The sequence below is a fragment of the Staurois parvus genome, unplaced genomic scaffold (genome assembly GCF_062004578.1).
Source record: "Staurois parvus isolate SC_StPar_1 unplaced genomic scaffold, SC_StPar_1.0 ptg000172l, whole genome shotgun sequence".
NCBI lineage: Eukaryota > Metazoa > Chordata > Amphibia > Anura > Ranidae > Staurois > Staurois parvus.
The window spans coordinates 1,186,627-1,213,929 of NW_028317968.1; the positions used below are offsets into that span (position 1 = coordinate 1,186,627).

General features: G+C 40.2%; 1 protein-coding gene across 3 annotated transcripts in view; it reads right to left on the bottom strand.

Annotated features, from left to right (window-relative positions):
• The window catches only part of REPS2 (RALBP1 associated Eps domain containing 2), a 208,009-nt gene that overhangs the window by 165,335 nt on the left and 15,371 nt on the right, over positions 1–27,303 (bottom strand). For all 3 annotated transcript variants that reach the window (XM_089676566.1, XM_089676565.1, XM_089676564.1), the window contains exon 2: positions 14,317–14,440. In XM_089676566.1, the coding sequence (XP_089532692.1) occupies positions 14,317–14,440 (124 nt within the window). The remainder of the gene's footprint in view (positions 1–14,316; positions 14,441–27,303) is intronic.

The window sequence follows — 27,303 nt, forward strand, 5'->3', positions numbered from 1 at the left end:
AAAGTTTTAAACCTAAATGCCTGGTATACAGCTACTGTAAACACACAGTGGTAATACATTTATATGTGCTATTTTACTTGTCTGAGGATTTGTAATTTTGTTCAACATGCTTTGTAATACTTAATTATTTATCATAAGGAGGACAGGCTCAACTGGTTTTAGCAGTGGTAAACCATGGACGAGACAGGGACACTGAACAGCAGTCCAAGTAGATTTGTCCTCTAATTTACAGCAAAGCAACAAACACAATTTTCAATTCATTGGCTTTGTACAGCAAGTCATAGCATAAAATAAAAAAATATGTGTGCATCCAAGCCAATAACTAACCTCAAGTCCGCTCCTGACTAACAGGGTGGTCCCTAATGGGTTCCCCAAAAAAACTGGCAGCACTTTCACCTTTTTTAGTCTTCTGTCAGCACAGTTTTTTCATCCAGCAGCAAGTTCCCACAAAAAAGCAGGAGAGAGGGAGAGAGCCTTGAGCATCAGTCAGCTCGCATATAAAAAGGCCTGTAGACAACTGAGACTAATATTAAAATCTGGCTACCAAGTCCACCAGGTGGACTTAGGAATGAGGCTTTATCCCATCTAAATATCTACAAAGCCTCTGGTATCCGAGATCCAGAAAACAACAGTCATAAAATCTGAAGCCCTCCACCATGTGTATGTGAGAAACCTATGTGACACATACACACCATCTCCAGTCTTGCCAGCTAATGACTCACATGCCCGCCCCCTTTGCTCAGACCTGTGGGAAGTAGCACATTTTGCCAACATACAGTGAATGTATGATAGTCCATTAGCATTCCCTTTGCTGGGTCCCTGGCCTGTTTTACACATAAGTCTTTAAGCTTTGCAGAGCCAGAAACTATCTTATGGTCCTTGCACTGCTCCCTTTGTTGTGAGCCTTCCACTGCACTGGAGAATGCTGGAATTAGATGATATTGCAACCAAAAGGTAAACTCAATGAAACTAGCTCCCACTTTATGACTAGACATTGTATTTCCACCATGAATGGTTCCTCTCTGCAGGGGTTAGTTTCTTGGGACATGACTGATCCCAGGCCAACATCAGGGGCATCTTTTAGTACAAGAAATTCCTGACTAAAGTTGGGGGTGGTTCACACTGATCCTTTACACAATATTGGTTCTTGGGAGGCTCTCTCTGCCTCATCACAAATTGGAACCGACCATCTAGGGTGACAAAAGTGGTCTTTTTCTTTGCCCTAGCTGTAAAGGGAACCTGTCAATAACCTTTAGTAAGATCGAGGGTGGCAATATGCCTGATGAGACTCAACCTTTTTATCAACCTGAGGCATGGTATAAGCATCAAATTTTGAAATTTCATTCCATTTCCTGAAGTTGTTTAAGAAAAATAGGCTACCACCCAGCTTACGGATGAACACTATTAGACTTGTTCACTCGTTATATGACCCCAATGACTAACATTTTCTGCACCTACCATTACACAGAATAGTCAAGTATAACCTCTTTTTTTATCTTAATTAAAAAACAGCCTTTACAACCACTTAAGTATGAGTCAAGCTTGCCAGGGACCTTCAGACTGGCATGAATCAATGTGATGAGACTTCCAGAGTCTCATAATACTGGATGTCCTTCTATTGTAACAGGACATATATGCCTACCAGTCTCAGTTGCCAGATGAGCTGCAAGGACAGGCTTAACAAATAGTAACTCCCCAGGTCACATTTCATAGGCTCATGTAATATGGGGCAACTGGCAGCCAGCACTTAAATTTGCCATGTTTGTCTCAAGATTCCTTTTGGGCTAGGAGTCAAACCAAATCTGGTTCCCATGGATGTGTCACTCCCCTCCTTAAGAGCGTGTTTACCCATCTGTAAAAAAAGAACAGTCTTACCTGAGGTTAAAGTTATCCTGTTTTCAGACTTTACTGGCTTGGAGTGCAGATCCCAGATATAGGCCTCAACAGCAGTATCTTACTCAACAAGGGACACCAACTCATCCACACAGATATGGCCCTTGTAATGAAGGCTTTATTGCACCCAAAGCTTTGTATGTATTTCAAGCACTTTCTATATGTATACCGGGGGGCATATTTTAAAGATCTTTTGGGTCACTGTTGATGAGGTGTGTATGGAGGCATTGTGGTCTTCATATTTCCCAAAAAGTACTTACTAAGCTTAAACTAAATGGAGTGGTGGCACTCCCAGATTCAAAGATATATCATAATGCAATATTGGCTCAATTGGTAGATTGGACATTCAATGCTCATTACAAAGGTTGGGGGTACTATTGTGGGAGAGTTTGTACAGAGTACTTTTGGGAAGGGTTATTTGGGTCCTGAAATAATACAGAAGTCTTTCTAAAGACACAGCTCCATTAACAATAAAAATGTTACAGGTATGAGATAATATCCATTAAGGTTTAAAATGGCAGTAGGAAACTTCACTCTCTTGGCTTCTTACGAATGGACCTGCTGGAAAATTTTCATTCGATCAGCAGCTGCAGCCCTGATCAGTGTATTCTGTCTGAATGAAAAATATACAATCCATGTGTACACAGCTTAAGATTTTCTTCTCCTGTCTCTTTTTCTAGAGATTATTTGCAGAATCCATCAGGATAGAGCAAATAAAAGTCATAACCCCTGTAACATCGTAGCCAAGGGCCTGGGACTCACAATCTGATATATTTAGAATGCCCACTCATTTTGCCATTTTGTTGGATCCACACCAAAAAACACGTTGGCCATGTCGTATAAAGGATTTGATAATAATAATGAAACTATGGCTTGTAAGCTTACCTTTTGAATTTTGTGTAAAAAAAATTGTAAAACTATGAACTCCAGAACCATGTAAATATAGGCCCTTACCTCAGGAAAAAAATAACTTGCTGAAGAGCTAGACTGGAGCACAGCTAGCCTTGTCTGGCTAAGTATATGACACACATGTAATGGAAAGACACAGGACATGCTGCATCTTTCTAGGTATTACTATTAGCTATTACTTTGTTTTTGGATTAGCAGGAGAGTCAGCTGTAAGGTATACAGTATGTACACTGATCCTCCTCCACTTTCATAGCCAGGCAGTTAGTGAGGAAAGAGAAGAGTTCACAGGAAAAGAGAGAGGAGCAGAGTTTGGCAAAGTATACCAGGAGTAGCTGTGTGCAGTTAAAAAAGATTTCCAAGCAGTACAGAAAAGGAGAGTCTGGCATAGTGTACCTGAAATAGTTATGTCCAGCAGCAAGGGCATGGAAAAGCGGAATTGGCAAAGAAGCATACCTGGAATGGCGGTTTCTTGCTCCAAGGGCTCAGATGGCCAGAGTTTGGTAAACAGAGCATAACAGGAACAGTAACAGCAACCAGAAGTAACAAATGAAGTATACCAGAAACAAGGCCAGCGGCCAGGAGCAAGAAACGGAACGCACCAGGAACACCGCAAGCAGCCAGAAGCAACAGATGGAGCATAAAAGAAGCAGAGAAGAGAAAACAGAGACAGATGGTACGTGCCAGGAACAAGACCAGCAACCAGGGGCAACATATGGAATGTACCAGAAATGTTTTCAGCTGCCAGGACTTACAGATTAAGCATACCAGAAACAGTGCCAAAGGCCAGCAGAAAGAGGAAGAGCACACAAGCAACAGTGCCAGTGGGCAGGAGCAACAATTAACTGCAGTTAAAGTTGCGGCCATGGACTGTGTGGACCAGTCAGCAGTTGCAGAACAACAGAAAGGCTCAGAAACAAAAGAGGCACAATGGCACAGGCTTGGTAAATTCATGGAGGCTGTACAAATGTTGCACAGGTGTCTGTCCACAGAGTACACAGTCCTGTAAGGATGCAGCCCAATGATCCGACACCCAAGGTGAAATGAGAGAGGCATGCAACTCCTAGGAGATGCATGGAAGGTAAGCAGCTGCTATACCCATTCAGATTCTTACAGGCTTTCATCTTTCATAGATAAATCTGTTTCTCATAAGCTCACCTCCACTGTCACTGCTGCCCATTAAAGTCATTAGCCACTGTATTCCAATGGGCAACAAATAGAAAAGAGCTAAGGTTAAACCCGCGTGACAAAATTCAAGGGTAAAAAGGCACATTAAAGAAAAAAACTGTCCTTTAAAAAATATAAACCTGAGGGGGTGCTGTCAGCATTCAATCACTACAAAGAATGCAATAAGAAAAGAGTGTGATCAGGGCAGCGAAAATAGACCAAGAGAGACACATAACGGAGGACAGTAAAAAGGATCCCACATTATCAAAAGTTTGTGGACACCTGATAATCTCACATACTACAGTATATGGCAAACATTATGTGACACCAACTCCTAATTATTGAGTGCAGGTGTTTCCAATGAAGGTTCTTGTTAATGTTACAGCACACAAAGAAATATTAAACAACTGTGTGCTTCCTACCTTGTGATTACAGTTTTAGGATGTGACTGTGCCCAAATGTAAGGTCCAAAATTTTATAGTTTGATGAGCTTGGTGTGGAGGAGCCTGAGTTGCCTTCACAGAGCACTGACCTGACATTTAGTCAAGAAACGATCATTATGTAGATGTTCCACAAGCATCACCATTTTTTTTAACCCTTGAGGGATAATATTTTGTTTAATGTATGCTTCTAAGAACACATCCCATTTACGATTGAGATGTTTAATAATTCGTTTTTTATGCTGTTTAAATTTTACTTTTATATCTTCCTCTTCACTTGATAGAGGCAGAGTCCCTTCAGAGAAGGCTGCTTTAATTTCTAAATCTATATCTTCACCCGGAACGAAAGCCATGAGACTGTCTTTAACTGTTCCTATTTATGAAATAAAAAAATTAAAGATAAAAGGACTGGGGATGGTTGTGTAAATCTACATAACCCTCCTGAAAGAATCCATAGAATCCCAAATTAAACAATACTTCAATAATATACAACTCTAGGAGCTATAACCATGGGATGCCCACATTTAAATAAGTGTAGCTCTTTGTAACCACAATAGAACCACAAAAATGTATATATAGGAGGGAACAGAACCCCCCCGTTATCAAGAAAGAGGTTACTACATAGAGCTAAACAGGCATGTATCCTGATAAGAATGTAAATTTTATTATTTGTACAGCTTACACCAGAGAGTCCTCATGGAATTTAGCGAAGTCATTGCTACACCATTGTTCCTAATCTTTGAGGACAGCTTACTGACCGGAATGGTAGCAGCAGACTGGCAGAAAGCTAAAGTGGTACAAATATTCAAAAAAATGGTTGAGATACATACCTGGTAACTACAGGTCAGTCAGTCTAATATCAATAGTTTGTAAACTATTGGAGGCATGCTAAAGGGACCATATCCATATGCTGATGAAAATAGGGTCATTAGTAGTAACCAGCATGGATCATTCTTGCCAAACAACCTATGAACATTCCATGATGAAGTGAGCTGTAGTCTGGATAAAGGAAATCCTGTGGATGTAGTGTGTCTAGATTTTGCCAAAGCATTTAACATGGTACCCCATAAAGGCTTAACTTACAACTTGAGCTCTCTTGGCATTAATAATAGTGTATGTACCTGGACAGAAAACTAGGGACAGTGGCGTATCCAAAGGGTAGTGAAAAATAATGTATCATCTGAATGGTCTGGAGTTGTGAGAGGGGTGTCCCAGGGCTCTGTCCTGGGACCAATTCTGTTTAACACAAACGATATAGAGGTTGGTGTAAATAATTCAATCTCAGTGTTTGCTGATGATACAAAACTAAGTAGGCACATAACTTCACAACAGGATATTGAAACTTTACAAAAAGACAAAGATAAAATAGAGGAGTGGGCAAATAAATGGCAAATGACATTCAATGGAGGAAAAAGTAATGCACTTGAGGCTAAAAATATGGACACAAGCTACACGCTAGAGGTAGAATCTCTGGGGAAATTGAGGATGGAAGAGGATCTGAGGGTCCTTGTAGATGACAGACTCAGCAATAGCAGACTCAGAAAAAGGAAGAGCAGGCAGCGCTGGCAGGGGACTCCAGAAGAGGAGGTTCAGGGCAATAATGTGTGATATTTTTGCACAGAGCAGGTAAGAATAACATGTTTGTTATTTTAATTAAAAAAGCTGAGCTTTTCCAACTAATATAAGGGACTATGCACTTTGTGGAGATGGAGGACACAGAATGTGATATTGATATCACACAGAGAATGTATTATATGAAGACACTTTCCAAATTTTACACTTTACACTCGTAAAATGGTGAACTACTGTTAAAGCGGAATTCTGGCTATCCACCGAACTAGCCATAAAACATTCCTGTCCCCCCTCCTAACACTTATGCTAAAAAAAAAAAAACCTGTGTAGGAAAGATGTATATACCTGCCTATTTTCAAGCTGCTCCAGTGTGGTCATGAGATCCAGCTTACCTGTGTCAGACTGCGCTGCTTCAGTGGAGAGGAGGGAGCACCAAAACTGGATGAGCCACTGAAGCCTATGGGTGATGACACAGCTCCAGGCTTTACTAGCAGGTGTCTGACTGCTCTCTCCTCTACCCTGCAGCTTTCGCTGGCTGACACAGAGGATCACGTGACTGGACCAGAGTGGCCGGTGATTCTTACACTGGTTACTTAGCATAGGTGTTAGAAGAGAGGCGGGGACAGTTTTAAAGCTATTAGGAGTATAGTCACAACTCCACTTTACAACCTACAGAGATTTCTGTATTTATTTGTATATAGAAGAATAAATATTATTTGAGTGCTTTTTTCATTTGTGTTACATTTAAAATGGTAGTAAACTCCAAATTGTAAATTGTACCTACAAGTAAGCTTACAATAAAGCTTATCTGTAGGTACAATAAATATCTATGCACCATTAAGAGATATTCACAATTTCAACACCAGGTGACGTCACCAGCGCATGTGCACTGTACTCTGTATTGCACGCCCTCATTTCAGAGCACTGTGCCGTACTCAGGGCTCCCATGCACAGGAGTAATGTCATCGCTGTTTGGCCATTCACATGGCCAGGGCGTGAAAACCCAGAAATATGACTGGGTGAAGATGTATGTGGTGCATACTAGCACATTATGGCATTCCTCTGGAACTCCCTGCCCCAACCCATCAGATTATCACCTACTCTCCTCTCCTTTAGGCGCACCATGAAAACCCATCTCTTCAGGGAAGCCTACCCCACCCCCTGCTAACTTGCCGACCTCCTCCACTCTTCCTACCACTCCATCCCCCACAGCTATCTCCTCCTGTGCCACCATCCCCTCCCTCCTAGATTGTAAGCTCGAAAGAGCAGGGCCCTCGATCCCCTCATGTTTTGCATTGTATTGGTATTGTTCTGTCACATGTTCTGTCCCCCTTTGTAATGTACAGCGCTGAGCGAACTATTGGCGCTTTATAAATACTGTATAGTAATATTAATAATAATAACCTGCAGGCAAGTTTTTTTTTTCTTATAGACTTAGCGCTTCAAGTACAGAAAAATACCTGTTGATATTCCAGAAAGGAAATTAGCTCTTAAACCCCTTTTTGTAGACTGACATCACAAAACATTTTTGTAGACTGAATGTTTTTAGCCCTGCCCACTGGCTTTTGGTAAACTACTCAACAACTCCCACTTTCAGATTTGCTATAAGAACTAGAAGGGCTCTTTGAACTAACACAAGTAGCAGAGAGCACAGGACTTGCACTTATCCAACAGATACAAACAATACTTCCAAAAAGCTATATCAAACAGACCAAAAAGGAGAAAATAAGAGAAGTTTATTGCTAGTGTTTACATACACTGTAAGTGCAGCACTTTGTTGGAAACCTGGAAAGTAACATGCTCCTTGCTGTAAGAGGAACTGAACACTAGAAGCGGTGGTCAAGAAAGGCAGGCAGATGACAATAGACAAGTGACCAGTATTGGCTGTGGTCTCCCTGCAACAGATCTTTACTTATTACTGACTTACCATACCTTGTTCTGGGTCTTTCTATGGAGGCGACCATTATGGTGGAGGAGCGGGGCTTTGCTTTTTCATGTCGGAGCCTCCAACAAGGAGAACAGTGACAATTAGGATAGTGCTATCACCAAATCTTACTCCACTTGTCTTATAGTATAACTAAAGGCAAAACTTTTCTTTAGTTTTGAACAGAGTGGAGATGGATTAGAATACCTGTCAGGTTTTTATTGCTGTCTGTGCTCCCCGTTAGGGAGATTCAGCCTCTCTATTTTTACTGTTTACCATTATCATTGAAAGTGAACCCCCAAATTTTGGGTTGTCCCCAGGAAAGTTATAAAGGGGACATTTTCCAATGGGGACACTAGTTCTGGTGACCTGGGGGTTCCCAAGAAATTCCTTTAGTTTGCAAAGCTTTTCTCACTTCCTGTTTTGGCTATGGGACCAGAAGTGAAAGTAAAAATCCCCAATAAGATACAGATGGCAAAAAATAAACGGACAGGGGTTATAACCCTCCCTTACTCTACCCATAATAAAAAAAAAAAAAAAAAAGAGTTTTGCCTAAAGTTCTACTTTAAGACTAGCAACTAGAGGTAGCAGATCCCTAAATGTCATACTGCAGATATACAGTCATAAGTCAATGGATACAGGAATGCCGAAACACCCTCACATACCAGGAAGTACACTGCTATTTTTCAGGAGATATCCTAGACAAAAAGGTAAATTTTTCGGGGTACTTCTTAGGCACAGTTAACACTTTAGAGGTTTCCTATAGCATAGCAAAAATGTCCACTTTAAAACTTTACAAAGTGTCAAAAAGTGGACACATTGCCTGGCAGTGATGTCAAAATCAGAAAAATAGAAGTAAAAGTTGTGAGGTAAGGAAATTGCAAAGTGTTTCAGACACCAGATTCGAGCATTGTAGTTTCAATTTTGTGCATACACAAAACCAGCAATTTATTTTTCAACTGAATTGTGTTTATACTGACAAAACGTTATTTTGCCAGGATAATTACATTTATATTGTAAGTGCTGACTTTATTGCTGCTAAATTATTAGTAATAGCTTACTTTAGTTCAGTAGGAAATACAAAGACTTCAGGAAGTTACATCAGTAGTCAGACGTGCGTGCCTCAATTTTCACTAAATTGGCATTCAGACAAGATAAATCACAGGTATAAACAGCAATGGTTTCAACAAAACAGAGAGTACCTATCTTGCATAATATCAGCACTCCCAGAGCTAGGAAAGGAAAATAAAGCCATACACAATTTTATGCTGTTGATATACAGATTATCATAGTCTGGAGATTTTCCTTAAAGCACAACTGCAGGCAAAATATGAACCCCCTCCCATCCACTTTAAAACCATCTTGCATGTATTTTTTTTTAACTATAAGTAGCAAGGTACACTTACCTAGGTCCACCATCCAGGTTACTCAGCAGCAGCATTTCCAGGGACCACTAATCCAGTGCTGCAGATGTGCTCACACTGGTTGGCCTAAACAGACCCCTTCGCTAATGTCTTTCATCTACTGGATTATGAATAACACCACTGCTGACCAGCCAATAGAACGATAGGAACTGTTTTGTCAAGCAGGCAAAGAAGGACCTTGCCTCACGTATTAGAAAAGAAGAGAAGACATGGGATTGAGGAGACACATGACCACAGCATGCAAGTAAAAAGGATATTTAGATTATTTTTTTATGACAATGGTCAGTTAGAGGGGAGTGGGATGGAGTTCATATTTTTCCTAGAGTTGGGCTTAATATAATTATATACAGTGCATACAGAAAAGAATCACCCCCTTTTAAAATAATCATGTTTTGTTGCTTTGGAGGCTGAAATCAAGACTGACACAGTTTGTTTTATCTAGCTGTATTTGCTCAGTGCAACTTATACCATCCAAGTGAAAGATAGAACACCAACATGTAAGAAAAAAAAAAAATCAAAATCAAAAACAGAATCACTGATTTGGAAAAAAGATCACCCCCTTGTGTCAGTATTTTGTTGAACCACCTTTTCCTTTAATTACAGCCTTTAGTTTGTTGGGACATGTCTATACTAACTTTGCACATCTAGACTTTGCAATATTTGCCCACTCTTCTTTGCAGAACTGCCCAAATTCAGTTAAATTTGATGGTGACCATTTATGGACTGCAGTCTTCAAGTCATTTCACAGATTTTCAATGGGGTTTAAGTCTGGGCTCTGACTAGGCCATGCAAGGATATTCAAATTTTTCTCCTTCAAGCACTGTGTGGTCATTTTTGCTGTGTGCTTTTGGTCATTGTCATGTTGGAAGGTAAACCTTCTTCCCATTGACAACTTTCAGGTAGAGGGCAGCAGATTTTGCTCAAGAATTTGATGGTATTTTCCCCATCTAATTTTCCCTCTATCCTAACAAGTGCCCCAGTCCCTGCTGTAGAGAAACATCCCCATAACAGGATATTACCACCTCCATGCTTTACTGTAGGAAATATGTTATTTGGATGGTTGGGTGTATTGCATTTCCACCAGACACATTGTTTGGTGTTGAGGCCAAATAATTCAATTTTAGTCTCATTTGACCATAACACCTTTTTTCATGTGGACTCTGAATCTTCAAAGTGCATTTTGGCAAAGCTCAGCCATGACTGCATATGGCCTTTCTGAAGGCTTTCTTCTAACAAACCCTTCCATACAAGCCGCATTTGTGGAGAATTTGTGGTGTTATCATATTCACACAATATCCACTCTGTCATAAATTCCTGCAACTGCTTCAGAGTTGCTGCAGGCCTCTTGGTATCTTGGTAGCCTCTCTAACCACTTTCCTCCTGGCTGTTTCATCCAGTTTGGAGAGATGTCCTGATCCAGGGAGAGTCTGTGTTGTACCAAATACCTTCCACTTCTTAATAATAGACTTTACTGTACTTCTAGGCATTGATAAAGTCTTTGCATTTTTTTATTCATCTCCTGACCTGTGCCTGTCCATAACGTTATCCTGGAGATCTTTTGACAGTGCCTTGCCACCCATAGTTGATTTTTTGCTTCAGGTGCACTACCAGGGACTGCAATGCTCAAGGAAAGCTCTTTTTATGTTGGGCAATCAAAATGACCACAGCTGATCAGAGTAGAAAGTCATATGGCTCTGTGTGCCATTGAGAAGGTGATTAGCTACACCAGATTGAGTCATTTTTAGGAGGTAGGATGGTCTTTTTTTCCAACTCAGTGATTCTGTTTTTGAATTTTTTTTTTTTCTGACACATTGGTATTATATCTTTCACTTAGATGTTATAAGTTGCACTGAGTAAATACAGCTGGATAAAACTAAAACTGTGTGTATTCATTTCAGGATGCAAAGCAACAAAATGTGATTACTGTAAAGGGGGGGGGGGTGATTCTTCTCTATAATATATATATATATATATATATATATATATATATATATATACACACACACACACACACACACACACACACACACACACACACTGTATTGCCAAAAGTATTGGGACGCCTGCCTTTATACACACATGAACTTTAATGGCATCCCAGTCTTCGTCCATAGGGTTTAATATTGAGTTGGCCCACCCTCTGCAGCTATAACAGCTTCAACTCTTTTGGGAAGGCTGTCTACAAGGTTTATGAGTGTGTCTATGGGAATGTTTCTCCCACAATCACATTTGTGAGGTCAGGCACTGATATGTATAAATATATATATACACACACACACACACTATATAAAAGTATTGGGACACCCCTCCAAATCATTGGGTTTAGGTGTTCCAATCACCTTCATGGCCACAGGTGTATAAAATCAAGCACCTAGGCATGCAGACTGCTTCTACAAACAATTGTGAAAGAATGGGTCACTCTCAGGAGCTCAGTGAATTAGTGGTATTATAACAAAGTAAAAGCAACTGGGAACAACAGCAACTCAGCCACGAACAGGTAGGCCACGTAAAATGACAGAGCAGGGTTAGCACATGCTGAAGTGCATAGTGAGCAGAAGTCGACAACTGTCTGCAGAGTCAGTAGCTAAAGACCTCCAAACTGTGGCCTTCAGATTAGCACAACAGTGTAGAGAGCTTCATGGAATGGGTCTCCATGGCCAAGAAGCTGAATCCAAGCTTTACATCACCAAGTGCAATGCAAAGCGTCGGATACAGTGGTGTAAAGCACACCACCACCGGACTCTAGTGCAGTGGAGACATGTTCTCTGGAGTAACGAATCACACTTCTATGTCTAGCAATCCAATGGATGCGACTGGGTTTGGTGGTTGCCAGGAGAACGGTACTTGTCTGACTGCATTGTGCCAAGTGTAAAGTTTGGTGGAACAGGAATTACGGTGTAGGGTTGTTTTTCAGGAGTTGGGATTGGCCCCTTAGTTCCAGTGAAGGGAACTCTTAGGGCGGCAGAATACCAAGACATTTTGGACAATTTCATGCTCTCAACTTTGTGGAAACAGTTTGGGGATGGACCCAGCCTGTTCCAACATGACTATGCACCAGTGCACAAAGCAAGGTCAATAAAGACATGGATGAGTGAGTTTTGGGGTGGAGGAGCTTGACTGGCCTGCACAGAGTCCTGACCTCAACCCGATAGAACACCTTTGGGATGAATTAGAGCGAAGACTGCGAGCCAGGACTTCTCATCTGACATCAGTGCCTGACCTCACAAATGCGGTTTTGGAAGAAAGGTTAAACATTCCCATAGACACACTCCTAAACCTTGTGGACAACCTTTCCAGAAGAGTTGAAGCTGTTACAGCTGCAAAGGGTGGGCCAACTCAATATTCAACGCTACGGACTAAGACTGGGATGCCATTAAAGTTCATGTGTGTAAAGGCAGGCATCCCAATACTTTTGGCAATATATATATATTTTCAAGGAACCAAAAGTAAATGGACAATTGAATCAAAAGCTGTTTCATGGTCAGGTGTGGGCTACTCCTTCATTATTTCTTCATCAATTAAGCATGTAAAAGGTCTGGAGTTGATTCTAAGTGTGGTATTTGCATTTGGAATCTATTGCTGTGAACCTACATCATGCGTTCAAAGGAGCTGTCCCTGAAAGTGAAAGAGACCATTGTAAGGCTTCAAAAATGAAACAAATCCATCACAGAGATAGCAGCAACATTAGGAGTGGCCAAATCAACAGTTTGGTGCATTCTGAGGAAAAAAGAACGCACTGGTGAGCTCAGCAACATAAAAAAGGCATGGACGTCCATGGAAGACAACAGTGGTGGATAATCACAAGATCCTCTCTATGGTAAAGTAAAACCCATTCACAACATCCAGACAAGTGAAGGGCACTTTTTAAAGAAAAGAAGTGGAATATTCTGCAATGGCCGAGTCAATCACCTGATCTCAACCAAATTGAGCATGCATTTCACTTGACGAAGGCAAAACTAAAGACAGAAAGACCCACAAACCAAAAACAACTGAAGACAGCTGCAGTTAGAGCCTGGCGAAGCATCAGAAAGAAGGAAACCCAATCTTTGGTAATGTCCATGGGTTCCAGACTTCAGGCAGTCATTGCCAGTAAAGGATTCTCAACAAAATAATGAAAATGAACATTTTATTTATGATTATATTTAGTTGTCCAATTACATTTGAGCCCCTGAAAATGGAGGGACTGTGTATAAAAATGGATGCAGCTCCTAAAATTTGTACTTGATATTTATGTTCAACCCCTTGAACTAAAGCTGAAAGTCTGCACTTTAAATTAATTTTGATTGTTTCATTTTAATTTATTCTAGTGGCATACAGAGCCAAATGTATGAAAATTGTGCCTGTGTCCAAATATATATGGACTTAACTGTGTATATATCGATTTATTTATTTATTTTAATTTAAGATATAAAAGCAACATCAACTTAATTGGTCTGTATATTTTCTCATTACCTATACAGGCTTTATTTGCTGGCTGCACATTGCCAACCTTACTATTTACAGCAAGTCTGTGATTGGAAATAAGGAAATAGTAGATTTTCAACAGATACCAATAACACAAAACACCCAGATGTTCCTATTGCCCAGGACTATGTGATACAAGCTTATGCTCAAGAGCACATGAGGGAGATCGAGGGCAAAAGTGTTTTATGTCAAGAAAGATATTTTTTCTCTCAAAATATTGTGATTTACAATGGCTAAAATGAGCCCTATTTATTTACATAAGGTTGATTTTTAGAGATGGGTCCATTTGAAAAGAAATAAAAAGAGTTGCACCGCTTTAACTCCATAACATTGATCTTGCCTCAAAAGTGCCAGATTGCCTTTTTTACAAGCATGAATGCCTTTACTAGTCCAAAAATACTATTTGCTGTTCCTATACATTTGCACATACAGATTCTGTATTAATCACTTACATGATAGCTTCATAGTCTGCAGTAATCACCGCACCAGAGTAGACATTTCATTGCACATTTTATCAGTTTCTTACCACACTTGATGCTCTCCAGGCAAACAGGCAGTCCAGCTTGTGCTGCAGCAATTAATTTCAGAGCAATAAAAAACTGAGCTGGTCCAAAGTATCCAATATGTTTTGCGCCACACAGCTCTGTGATCTAGGAGAAGCAACAAAGAAGAACAAACGCAAAATGAGCAAGGATTTCTTAATATACAGCTCTGAAAACACTACACATCTAAAAGTGCTGAGTTTGCAAGTAAACAAAACCACAAAATGACAGCAATTTAGCCCTGTAAAAACACAATTATTGGTGGAATACAAGCATCTTTTTAAATGTCACGGTCTATATTTGGGAGAATCTTTTATCCAACAACACAGTTTAGTAGTACAATTAACAGACGTTCAATAATATTGTTATTTCCTATGCATACATGTGACAAACTAGACACTGCAAGAGAAACTTTAGCATATAGTACAATTAAGTGAGGAAAGTTAAACTATCAAATTGGTAGCAACCTGTAGCTCCTTGCGCATACAGAAAGGGCTGCAAGGGCTGGGACAGTGGTAAAAATGGGAGATTGCTAGAACAGTAAAAGGGTAGACATTTATTCACTTATTACTAGACAATTTTATTTTATTATTTTATAATACAGTTTAATGAAGCCCCAACTAGAAATGGTGCTCTACTGGACTTGGTAATCTCAAACAATATAGAGCGTATTGCAAATGTCTATACAGAAGAACATCTGGGAAACAATTACTGAGGAACTTCAACCTACCAAACAATTACCACCTCCCACTTCCCTTGTTTTCTTCTATGATCGAATACTTGCAAAACCAACGGATCCTGGACTGTCCTTTCTCCCCCTGATGTCCTCACCCAGGTAATGTTCTGCACTGCCATCTTCATTTTTAATGCCAATTGGAGCTGGTTATCACTCCCTACCTCTTTTTCAATAACAAGCACATAGTGGAAAGATAAAAACACTTAAAAGGTAAATTCCAAGTATGGTATTGACCTCAATGGGTGAGTTTCACAGGCAGAGGCAGCTGTTAAATTTGACAAAGTTAACACTGATCTCCATGTTTCATTTAATTTTAGTTTGTTTGGACTAAGCTGGTCCAAACAACCTTTTTACTTCACTAATAGTTCCAGCAACTGTATAAACTGTATGTAGCCTGTAGCTACATACAGTATACAGGCTGTGTTCCAGCAGTGGAATGGAAATTTCTCACTGATCCCAGCGTATTGCACTTAGAACATTATTGAAATGTCACAATGACATTCTATTTAGTTCTGTTCACACAGTGGCTTTATGATGCAGTAGTTGGCACTGTAACCCAGTGGAAGTAAAGTTAGTAGCCTATTTTTTTCTACTTTTTTTCTACAACCTATGGTCTGTCAACTTCCATCATATATTAGAAACTCAGGTCATGTTATCGAGGTTTTAAAACAATACACTTGGGAAGATGGATATAATTGGGCATCTTTGGATGTGTCCTCATTATATACTTCTATCCCCCATAGAGTTGGTTTATTAGCATTACAGCATTATTTATCTATATATCTCAACATGAATTTAAGACAGGCTCAATTTTTAGTGGATGGCATGGATTTTTACCTGAAACATAATTGTTTAACTTTTTTAGATCAATTTTATTTGCAGATAAATGGGACAGCAATATGCGCCAACTTTGCCCCTGGATATACCAATTTGGCAATGGGTTTTTGGGAGGAACAATACATTTGGGCCAACAATCCCTTTGCTAGATATATCATCTTTCATGGACGCTATATTAATAACATCCTAATTATCTAGGATGGTGGTCCTGACATGTTTTCGGCCTTTGTAGCCCATTGAAAATCATTTTACTCATGTTTTTGACCCGGATACCATTGTCTTTTTGGCCTTGTATTGTCTCAAGAAGATAAGGTTATATGTACTAGCAACCACACTAAACCAACAGGGGATAATTTTTACCTCCATTACTCTAGCTGCCACCATCTGTCTTGGAGAAAAACCATCTCCAGTGGACAATTCAATAGACTGAGGAGTACAAAGAACAAGGGGAAATACTATCATCCAAATATAAAAAAAGGGTACCCTCCATCTTTGGTACGGAAAGCTTTTGTTAAATACCAAAATTCTCGGGATAACCCCACAAATACTTCTAGAAATCAGAATTATAACATTGTGAAATTTATTACGGGATATAACAACTCATACCGTAAGAAATCTCTAACATTGTAAACATTGGAACATCCTTCAGCTAGATCCTAAGTTGGCTCCCATCTTGCCTTCAGCTCCCCAGGTCACCTTTAGAGGGCATGTACGTTACAAAATATTTTGGCTCCTAGCAAATTTGCTAGGACGAAATGTGAGTAATATGGACATTTGGTCCTATTTGATCATAGAACCAGAGTTTTCCAATGTAGAAAAAGAGGATGTTTGACTTGTCAATTTATCAAGCATGGACGCTCTGAAATAATAGACAACAAAGGTAATTGTTTTCAGATAAAAATGTATAACTTGTGCTACAGATTTTGTAATATATTTGATATTCTGTCCATGCAATCTACTGTATGAGGGCCGTACTATACGCCCCTTACGGAAACGTATCGGTGAACATCATAGGCTTATAAAAGATGGATGTGATAACCACAGTGTTCCTCTGCATTTTCTTAAAATTTATGGCAAAAACTTTGCTTGCCTGGAGGTCATGGCTATTGAGCATATTGAGAATAGGTCATTGACATATAATGAAAGGTTCCCCCTCTTAAGCAAGAAGGAGACCTTTTGGATATTTAAATTAGGGTCCATGTCCCAAAATGGTCGAAATGAAGATCTTGAGATCCATAGTATTGGCTGAATAATGTGTGTACATTTTGCTTTTATTTAGTTTTATCTTAAAAACCAACTATTGGGTGAATATATATTACGCTTTCCTTTCCTTCCTTCTTTTCACATGTTGTATAATGTTTTAGAATAGTTTAATGTTGATCACTAATTTTTGGCATTCATTATTGGCACAATCTCTCATTAACTGTAATTGTGATGTGTGTACATGTATATATTTGGTTTATATGTATTATTTTAATATATGACTGTGCATGGATCAATGTATTTATTCATCTAAGCTAGTTGTTAATGTACTTTTAATGTATTTTTATTGTACTTGTAGTAAGTTCTATTAGGCAGTGGTGGAATATCACGTCCACGCTCTGTCCCTTGTTTCTGCCAGCCCATTATATCAGCCCCTCTTATATAAGACAGCTAGTTGCCACTGTTATCCATGACTTGATAAAGCATATGCGTGCAAAACACGTTGTCGTGACAACTAGCTTGATTGCGGTTCGGTTGGTGGCCGACTTCCGCTTCCTCCCGGGACCCGGGAAGTCAGTTCAGGTGCACCATGGTCCCCAGCCTGGCCAGCTTGTTTCCATTCATCAAGGAATCACCTTTGCAATTACCATCTACTCTGGTTTGGGGGCTCGTGCTGCCTAGGTGAGCGGATATTTAATCATGGCCACAACTGGTCATTAAATACTGCTGTTATTGGATGACTATACTGTTCTTTCATTGGAATAAATGTATATCTTTTATTGGAGCACACTGCTTGGTCATTACAACTACAAGCCTATGTCCTTGAGCGCTGTTCCTCTGGACTCCATTTATCACTGCTTTTAGGGCTCGTTCACACTTGGCTGTTTTACCAACGCTTGCCATACACCCCTATAGCGTTTGGCATGCGTTGGTCTGGCATTTGTGGAGCGGTTTTTAACGCTCCGCAAACGCCGCATGCGTGGTTTAGCGGCGGTTGCTAGGCATTTGCCAAGCATTAAAAACGCCCCACAAACGCCTATAATGGAGTTTGAATGGTGTTACCGCTCCGCAAACGCCCCGCAACCGCACTGAAAACGCCGGCCGGGCGTTTGCGGAGTGGCACCATAGACTAGAATAGGAGGCTTCAAAGCCTCCTGACTCGACCAGAGGCGTCTGTTTTGCCGTGACGCAAGCGCTCCCGTTAGAACAGCACCATGTGCTGTAATGTGCAGAATTGGCAAAGCGTTTGGGAAGCGGTAAAAACACTTCCCAAATGCCTCTCTGCCGCCTGCACACAACGCTAGTGTGAATGTAGCCTTAGTGTGGCATCAGCAGCTGAGGATTGTTTGGTTTCTAACAAATTTGGGATCTTAGCGCTTGGATTTTTTGGTGTTTATTGTTCATGTTCCCTTTGGAAGTAAAGGCAAAACCTAACTAACTCTAAACCTACTTTCAGACACATTCTAAGCCTAAACTACCTAGTTCTATAAAAAAAAAAATTAAATCGCTGACATCACCCATAGAGTTACTCTGGGGCTTCTGTTGTCAGCTGCCTCTCCTACACACTCCTGCACATTAAGAGCCTCTGACAGCTCAGTGAGGGACCGGACCAGCTGCAGAACAGGTAAATATGGTGATTTATTTATTTACAAGGCTAGATAGACTAAGTTTAGAATGTTGCTGAGAGTAGGTTTAGAGTTAGTTAGGTATTGGCTTTACTTCCACACGAAGTATTGCATGCGGTCCTTTCTTTTAGTGCACACCACTGCAACTACAACATGGTGTAAACTGCCATCATAGGAAACAAGTCTGTCTTGTGCTAGACATTTTCACACCTGATGTGAGTGAGCTCTTAAAGTATAAATTAACCCACCTTATTGAATTCATGGATCTACAGGTCAATTTAAAAATAAAATCACCTTTAAAAAAATAATCAGAAGCCTACATTTTTTAATGTTTGAAATTCACAATATCATGAGCAGCATTGTTCCTCTTTATTTTTGTTTTTTTACATTCTGAAGTAATGATGTCATGAGCTAAGGCTCAAAAGCAGCTGTTTATAACAGGTGGTGGAAGGTGCTAAAGCAGAAGGCCCATCCCTTTGCAAATGCATTACTGCAAACTATCTAGCTGATGTGCTTTGAGTTAGCATGTTGGAAGCAAGGGTGGAAACACTGTTAGGGCTCGGTTATACTTGCTTCAACTTTAACATACATTAAAGCTCCTACTGATTTCAACATGCTTTTTTGATGCTTCTGTGATGCTTTTTGAAGCTTTAATGAAGCGTGGCAAATGCCCTGTGTTTATGCTGATTCTATTTGATTTAAAGGGACCCTCACACAGGAGTACCGCTACTCAGCAGATCCCCTGCTCAGTAGTAACCCTAGATTTGCTGATCCCCTGCTCACTAGTAACCCTCCGCTCTGCTAATACCCCACTCAGTAGTAACCGCCAGCTATGATGATCCCCCACTCAGTCGTAACCGCCAGCTATGAGGATACCCCACTCAGTGATAACCACCAGCTCTGCTGATCCTCTTCTTTCTCTGGTATCTGCTCACCTTCTGCTACAGTGTTCCCATGTTGCACACCACATGTACTGTCTGCTAGTTGCTCCATTCCAGTCCAAATGCTGCTCAAGTCCTGCTGCACAGACACTTCCAGAATATATACACATGAATCAGAAGCGACTGCTGCTGACGTATGCAGTGCATCCGGGGATATCTCAAACCTGCAATACCACCAAAATAAAGCAAAGCTAACTCTGAGTAAAAGCCTCTCAAAAGCTGCAGGTGCTGTTAGTGAGCTTTGCCATAGACTTCTATGGAGGCTTTGGAGACTCTTTGAAGCACCGAAAAAGTGACGTGAGGTATAATTTTTGAAGCAAAGCAAAGTAAACTGAACATGTAAAAAGGACTGTAAGTTTACCATTTTATTTAGTGAAAGGTATTTTGATTGGCATTCAGAGAGCTTTAAAAAAGCATGTCCAGTGCCAAATTCTGAAGCAAGTGTAAACGGGATCTTACTGCTTAGGGAGCAACTTGGGCAGCAATGTCATCCTAAGTCAGGATGAATGTTAGTCATTCTAGACTATCTTAGCAGTGAGGCTGTTCCTTTTGTACCACCTCAGCACTACCTTAATGGTTGTACCACTCCCCTAGACTCAAAAGCCCTACACCATAGATCCAGTAACTTGCAACAATGAGGGCTAAGAAGCCTAAAAGAGCTGTATGCAAGTTGGTAATTTTAGTTCTTTAAAAATGATGGTTATATTTGTGCTAAACACCAGTGGTACTGGATGTCCACATGTCTCAGAGGGACTAAAAGAAATGATCTGCCACCCACTTACCAATAAGCAGAAACTGAGCTTCTTGTTTTTGAGTTTTATGCTGTAAGTGAGAACATGTAAACATCTTCTGTTATAGAAGGTTAATGCTGTATCTTTAGAGGTGGGCTTTTCATTTATTGTTGTACCTCTTCACTGCAACCTTTATATTGTACTGTCCCATTAAAAAGCTCAGCATAATTTACATGTAGAGAGCCATTGAGGCAGTATGAGGATCTGACTGCTCGTCAGATTCCAAAATGGGTTGCCCATGCTCTCTGCAGATACACTACCTTTGTACATTGTTTTCTGCATACTCCCTCACTGGCTTGGTCTCTCTTTGTTATGTGTCCTGCTTTTTACACTCTCTCCACCCTGCAAAGCCTCTGATCTGTCAGTGTGATGTTTGAACTCTTCCTGTGTTCTTTTTAATGCTGTGCTTCTTTCAGACTTTTGGGACAATATTCTCGCTTGGTCTAGGACTAATTTCTGTGTACTCAACTCCCACCTTGTGACGTGAACCCTATTAAAGTTTGCTTTATATAGGCTGTTTAATTACTTGCTGAAGTATCAGTGGGGGTGTGAGAACTACAGACACTCCCTATCAAGAAGCTACATAGTTCACAGATATCAATCAGTAGAATGTGCTAAACAATATTTTACAAGTTGTTGCAGTCAGTAATAAAGTGTAACTAAAGGCAACACTGTTCTTTTTTTTAGTTTTGGATAGAGTGGAGAGGGATTAGAAAATCTATTAGGTTTATATTGCGACTTTTGCCCGGGAACTTCATGCTCTCTGTTTGTCCTGTCTACCATCTACGTGACAATTGCGTGGTCATGCAGTACTGTACCCATATGAAATTTAAAATTTTTTTTCCACACAAATAGAGCTTTCTTTGGTGGCATTTACTCGCCACTGGGGGTTTTATTTGTTACACTATAAACAAAAAAAGAGCAAAAAAATTGAAAAAAAAACGTTTTTTTTGTTTCTATTATACAATTTTGCAAACAGGTAATTTTTCTCCTTCACTGATGTGCATTTATGAGGCTGCACTGATAGGCAGCACTGATGGGCACTGATGAGGCAGCACTGGTGGGCATTGATGGTGCACTGATATGCAGCAATGATGGGCACTGATGGGCAGCACTGATAATCAGTGCCCTGATCATCAGTGCAGATCTCTCCTGTCACATTTGCCAGTTATCGACAGTACTTTCCTCACCCTGTGACAGCCTGCTGCCGATAACCATCAACTGTATTTACTTTGTGATCTGCCGTGTCATTGGACACATCTGATCACGTGGTAAAAGGCTGCTGCGACTAGCCTTTTACCTCATCACGTGATCAGCTGTGTCCGTAGGACACAGCAATCACCGACAGCACCGGGTGCGCACTGCTGGGGGCGCGCAGGGGGCACATTCTTGGAGGACATCCATGGACACCCTCCCAAAACTGGGCAACCGCGCTGTAGCGGTCTTCTGGCTATAATGCGGTTGGGAAGCAGATGATGGGGGGGGGGGAAAGTCCACACTCTGTTAATGGATGTTTTATAATAGAAAGTAGAAAATATTACCTTTTTTTCTCAAAATTTTCCTTTTGTTTTCAATTATATTGCAAAAAATAGAAAACCCAGTGCTGATCAAATACCACCAAAAGAAAGCTCTATTTGTGTGAAAAAAAATGATAAAAATTTCATTTGTGTACAGTATTGCATGCCTGCGTAGTGCCAGTTAAAGTAGCATAGTGTTGAATAGCAAAAAATGCCCTTGTCATGAAGGGCATGTCCGTCCGGAAGTTAATTTGTACTATTTCTAAGTAAATTCAGGATAAAAATATTAAATAAAATGTAAAGCAGCCACTTGTGCAACTGTGATACCAGCCATTAAAATAGATACAAACAAAAAAACAGCACTTTATAAATTCAATAAATAAATTCTCAAATGTGTAAATAAAGCACATACATAACAATTAAAGTGCATACATAAAGTGCAAATATAGTCCTTATATTGGTGAAACCTAGAACATAAGGTGCAAAAAACAGTTCATCATAGAACAGTGAACCCAATCAGTCCAAATGTAAACTTCAGATTATGTGCAAGGAATCGCTCCTAAAACGTGTTGTGATGCAGGAGGAATCCAACACTCAGTGCACCCTGCTGACAGACACCTCTTACCAGAAAGGATGGACCATTAAGTTATAAATGGTTAAGAACGCCTGTGAATGTCATCCACTGATTCCATTGGCTCGACGCAAGACAGAAAGGATAGAGCATTGAATTATAAATGTTTAAAAACAACGTTGAATATCATCCACTGATTCCATTGGCTCAGCATAAGGCTCCACACATTCTAATTGACCATCAGAAGCATGAGTGCATGTGCAACATCTCGCAAAGGGCTCCTGGAATGTCACACAAGAGGTGCTTTATGAGATTATGCACATGTGCAAGAGACCTGCAGTGTGTCTGTGCATGCGCTGGGCCCCGTGACCTCAGCAGATGTGTAAGATGGAGGGGGAAGGCAAGAGAGAAGAACTTCCTAAAGTGACTAAAGTTCCCGTTTAAAGTATATTACATAAATTGGCAAATAAGAAACTCTTGTGAGCAATTTAGATATCTAAATAGTGATACTAGATTTAAAGAATGTGTAAACCCAGCATTTCATTTTCCTTATACAGTATGTGCCTGCTGTACCATGTACTTGTATAAAAAATATTCTTTAAGTTTCCCAGCTAAGATCTTTATGCAGCTGAGAACAAACAGTGTATAAAAAGGGGGGAAAAAAAGGTATTTATAATGTTTTTTTTATATGTATACACTTTTTACCTTTCAGATTTTTTTTTAAACTGAAGAGGTTATTTTACAAGGCGAGGGTTTACGTATACTTTAATACCTAGAATAAATAGTTACAGAGCATTTTAGTTTAAAAAACAGCATGTTTTCCATATGCATGAATGATAAAGTTACATGAAACCTTAGACTATGCACAGTACCAGGAGAAAGTTTACGGTATGTATAATCCAAGTGTAGTGTGGCCATAGTGCATCTCATAATAGGAAGTCGAGCTAGCCTGCCCAGCTGTTTTCTGTGATCTGTTCTGTGCAGAATCCATTGCAGGACACAGAAATGCTATATCATCTATCTGATAAAATATTCTCCATATGAACATATGTCGAATCCAGCAGGCCAGTGGCAGTGCTATCTTAGCTGATAACACAAGGTCCTGTATAACCCTGCTGAGGATCTTTCCATGATGAGGACCTTGGACAACAGTAAACATCTGGTGTGGGATTACAGCCTGTTCTTCCCTAATGGAAATGAAGATATCAACTTTTGGAAGATTTGCTATATATCTTATGAAAATATATTTAGCAACTTCCCTCAATAGGAAGCACCCATACATCCTTGGGTTTAAGTGGTTCTACCAGGATTATGACTACAGCCATGATCCTGATGTAATTTTTTTCAGCAGACAATGCTTTTTAAAGTAAAGTAGCTATGCAGCCACCCAATCACCACATGGGGTGAAAGGGGGTCCAATATGTGTAGTAGTCCTGGCTTACTATAGAGAAGTAGGAGGAATATCAGTTCCCTGATCATCTCTATGGTGTATGAAATTGGAAACAAGGATTTTGTCACTTCTGATTTATGTCTTTTGTTTACAGGCTGTTACCGGCTATTAAAGCAGTTGATCAAACTGATCTCGGTTTGATCGACTGCTTTGGAGGGCAGAAGAGAGATCTGGGGTCTGTTAGTATTTAGTACTTGTCACGATCGTGGCGTCAGATCCCAGACCTTCTCACCCAAACTCGTGACCGAAGGACTAGCCGATCTAAAACCGCGATGTGATGTGCGTAACAATGCCACACCCAGCTGCACCCTGCACAATGATTTTCCAGCTAACAGACCACAATCGATGTACCGGCAGCCTGGGTGATTGTTACTGGGTCAGGTTAATTACGCAATTAACCCTTCACACTGCCACCACCTCCTTTTTGTACAGAGAAAGAGGAAATTCGGCAATATCAGCTATAACACTATAATGATTGAAATAATCGACTGCAAAACACGGTCATAACACAGGCCTGTTATACAGAGGTTTAAACAAACAGTAGCATTCTCTTTAGAGGCAGGGATTCGTAAATTGCAATACAGAGCTATAGAAACAGTTCAACATTTCAGAAAGAAAGATTTATTACTAAAAGGTCAAACGGGTGCAATAAAAATATTTACAGAAAAAGATGTAACTAAGATATATATATAACTATACAAAGCATAACAGCACAGCAAAGAGATAATAGAGAGAGCTTAAAGGGTTAAGGTATTTGCCATTAAGCCTTGGATGTAAGCAGATCAAGTTTCAGAGCAAAAGGCAGGGGTCTTCCCAGGTGGTATTGATGTTAAAATGGGAGACGTCTTCAACTTACACTCTTAGGTCTGACAGCCTATTTTGTAGTCCGCAGCAGGGGGTGTCTCTGAAGTCAAGAACCAATAACCCGTTTAGGGCGTGGAGGTCTGGGTGTCGACCTCAACTAGAGCACAAAACCTAGTGTAGTTCATATTTTGGCTCATAATTTTTCATCTGCACAAGTGACATTCGACCCGCGGGTAGATTATTATGCAGACAAGTCTGAGGATTGATTAGATATGAATTATGAAAGTGTACACTAAACGGTTCATGAGATCTATTTTTCTGCTTTCCTGTGTGTCCGAGACAAGGCGAGTGACACATCAAACTGTTCGCCTGATCATGTAAGTCTCTCATATTCCAAGATATGAGACATAGGGGAAAAAAGGGTTTTAACTGAGGTTATCTGATTCTGTCACCTACACTGAGTTAAGTTTTATAAGGTTGGAATATCTCTCAACTCCGGAGAAAGCTTGGCTTATCTCTTCCGAGTTGTGAGATGGTACAGCTTTTCGAGACAGCTAGGCACCTAGCTCAAAGATGCCTTGGCCTGCCAGTGACCCACAACCAGCACACACACACGCTGGCCAAATGTCTCCTCTCAGAGAAGGAGGGGGAGGGAGTGAGGGGAGAAAATAGACACTCTTAACAAAATAGAGTCTGCGTCCTTCACTGTGTGTTGCGCACGTTTGCGACAGTACTAAATAAAGAGGACCTGTCAATGCCCACACAATGCTATCACAAGGGATATTGTTTATCCTTGGTGATAGCAATAAAGTCAATCAAATATAAAGAGACAGTATTAAAAAATTTTTTAAATAGAATTAACAAAAAAAACTCAAAGCGTCCCCATCCCACCATACAAAATGCAAATGTTAACATAGGTCTCGCATGCATATGTAAACAGTGATCACACCACATATGTGAGGTATTACCACAAACGGCAGAGCGAGAGCAGTATTTCTAGCACCAGACCTCCTGTGTAACTCTAAACTGGCAACCTGTAAAGACTTTTAACACATCGCCTATGGATAATTAAATGAACCATAGTTTGTTGCCATTGCACAGACTTGTGCAATTTTAAAGCATGACATGTTTGGTACCTATTTAATTAGCTTAACATCATAATTCTTCCCTGACAATTTACGTTTAGTGCCAAATATCATGTGGAATAAAAAGATGCAACAACCACCGTTCTATTCTCCAGGACCTCTGCTTTCAGGAAAATAATGTTTGGGGATTCCATGTGATTTTCTAATAAAAAAAGCTGATTTTTATACGTGTGTAAGAAGTATCAGAATTGGTTTGGGCAGCAAGTGGTTAAACTGTCATACACAGCAGTAATTTTTCAGGATAGATGCAGCATTGTGCACATAAACTAGAGCCTAGTTGTAATATGTCTATGTCCCAATAGAGGTGACAAAAGTGTGCACTAGCAGCAGTAAATATTGGGGTCTTCGAATAATCTATTAAGAATAGCAGTAACTAAGATATGCCATCTGGACTCAGGCCAGGTTTGGCATAGTTTACCCCCAAGAAGCTTTAGGCAAAGAAAAAAAATTAGAAAATTGATTTCCTACAAGCACCATGAAAAGGATTAAATTCTGAAATTAGGCCACAAAAGGATTTAAATTCCAGCTGTACTCAACAAGCGGCAGGCACACAGAACAACAGGAGAAAGTAAAAAAAATTTCAAATGTATAAATTAACCTGTAGGTCTTTGAGTAATTTGATGAAGGTTAAGGAGAGCTATTGATGCAATGCCCTGACAATGGATAGAAATGACAGAGTTGTGAAGAGAACATGTGGGCGAAGGGGGGTACTAGGGGTGTTCAGGTACCTAGCCACTTTCCCTCCTGAGGATTTCCCCCCCTTCCTGACCAGGCAATCTTTTACGTTACGGTGCTGCATTACTTTAACTGACAATTGCGCAGTCATGCAACGCTGCACCCAAATGAAATTTACGTCCTATTTTTCCCTTGAATTTAGCTTTCTTTTGATGGTATTTGATGTGCATTTTTAAACATGTCCAGTAAAAAAAATATTAAATCTCAAATTCCATCATAAACTGAGGCCAAAATGTATTCTGCTCCATGTTTCTGCTAATAAAAAAATTCCAATACATGTAAATGAATTGGTTTATGTGAAAGCTATAGCATTTACAAATGGCAGTATATATACTGCGATTTTTTTTTTTTTCATTTTTACTAGTAATGGCAGCGATCAGCGACTTATAGCGGGACTGCGGCGGGCATTCTAACACTGGGGGGGGGGAACTCACTTGGTGTCACTGACATCCCCAGTGACACCAATACAGTGCTCAGTGCTAAAAAAAAAGCACTGACACTGTACTGGAAGGGGTTAACATGAGGGGCGCTCAAAAGGTTAACTGTGTGCTGTTTTACTTGTGTCTGTGTTCGTGTGCTTTACTGTAAGCTGTGCACAGCCATCCAAAGCAGTGTG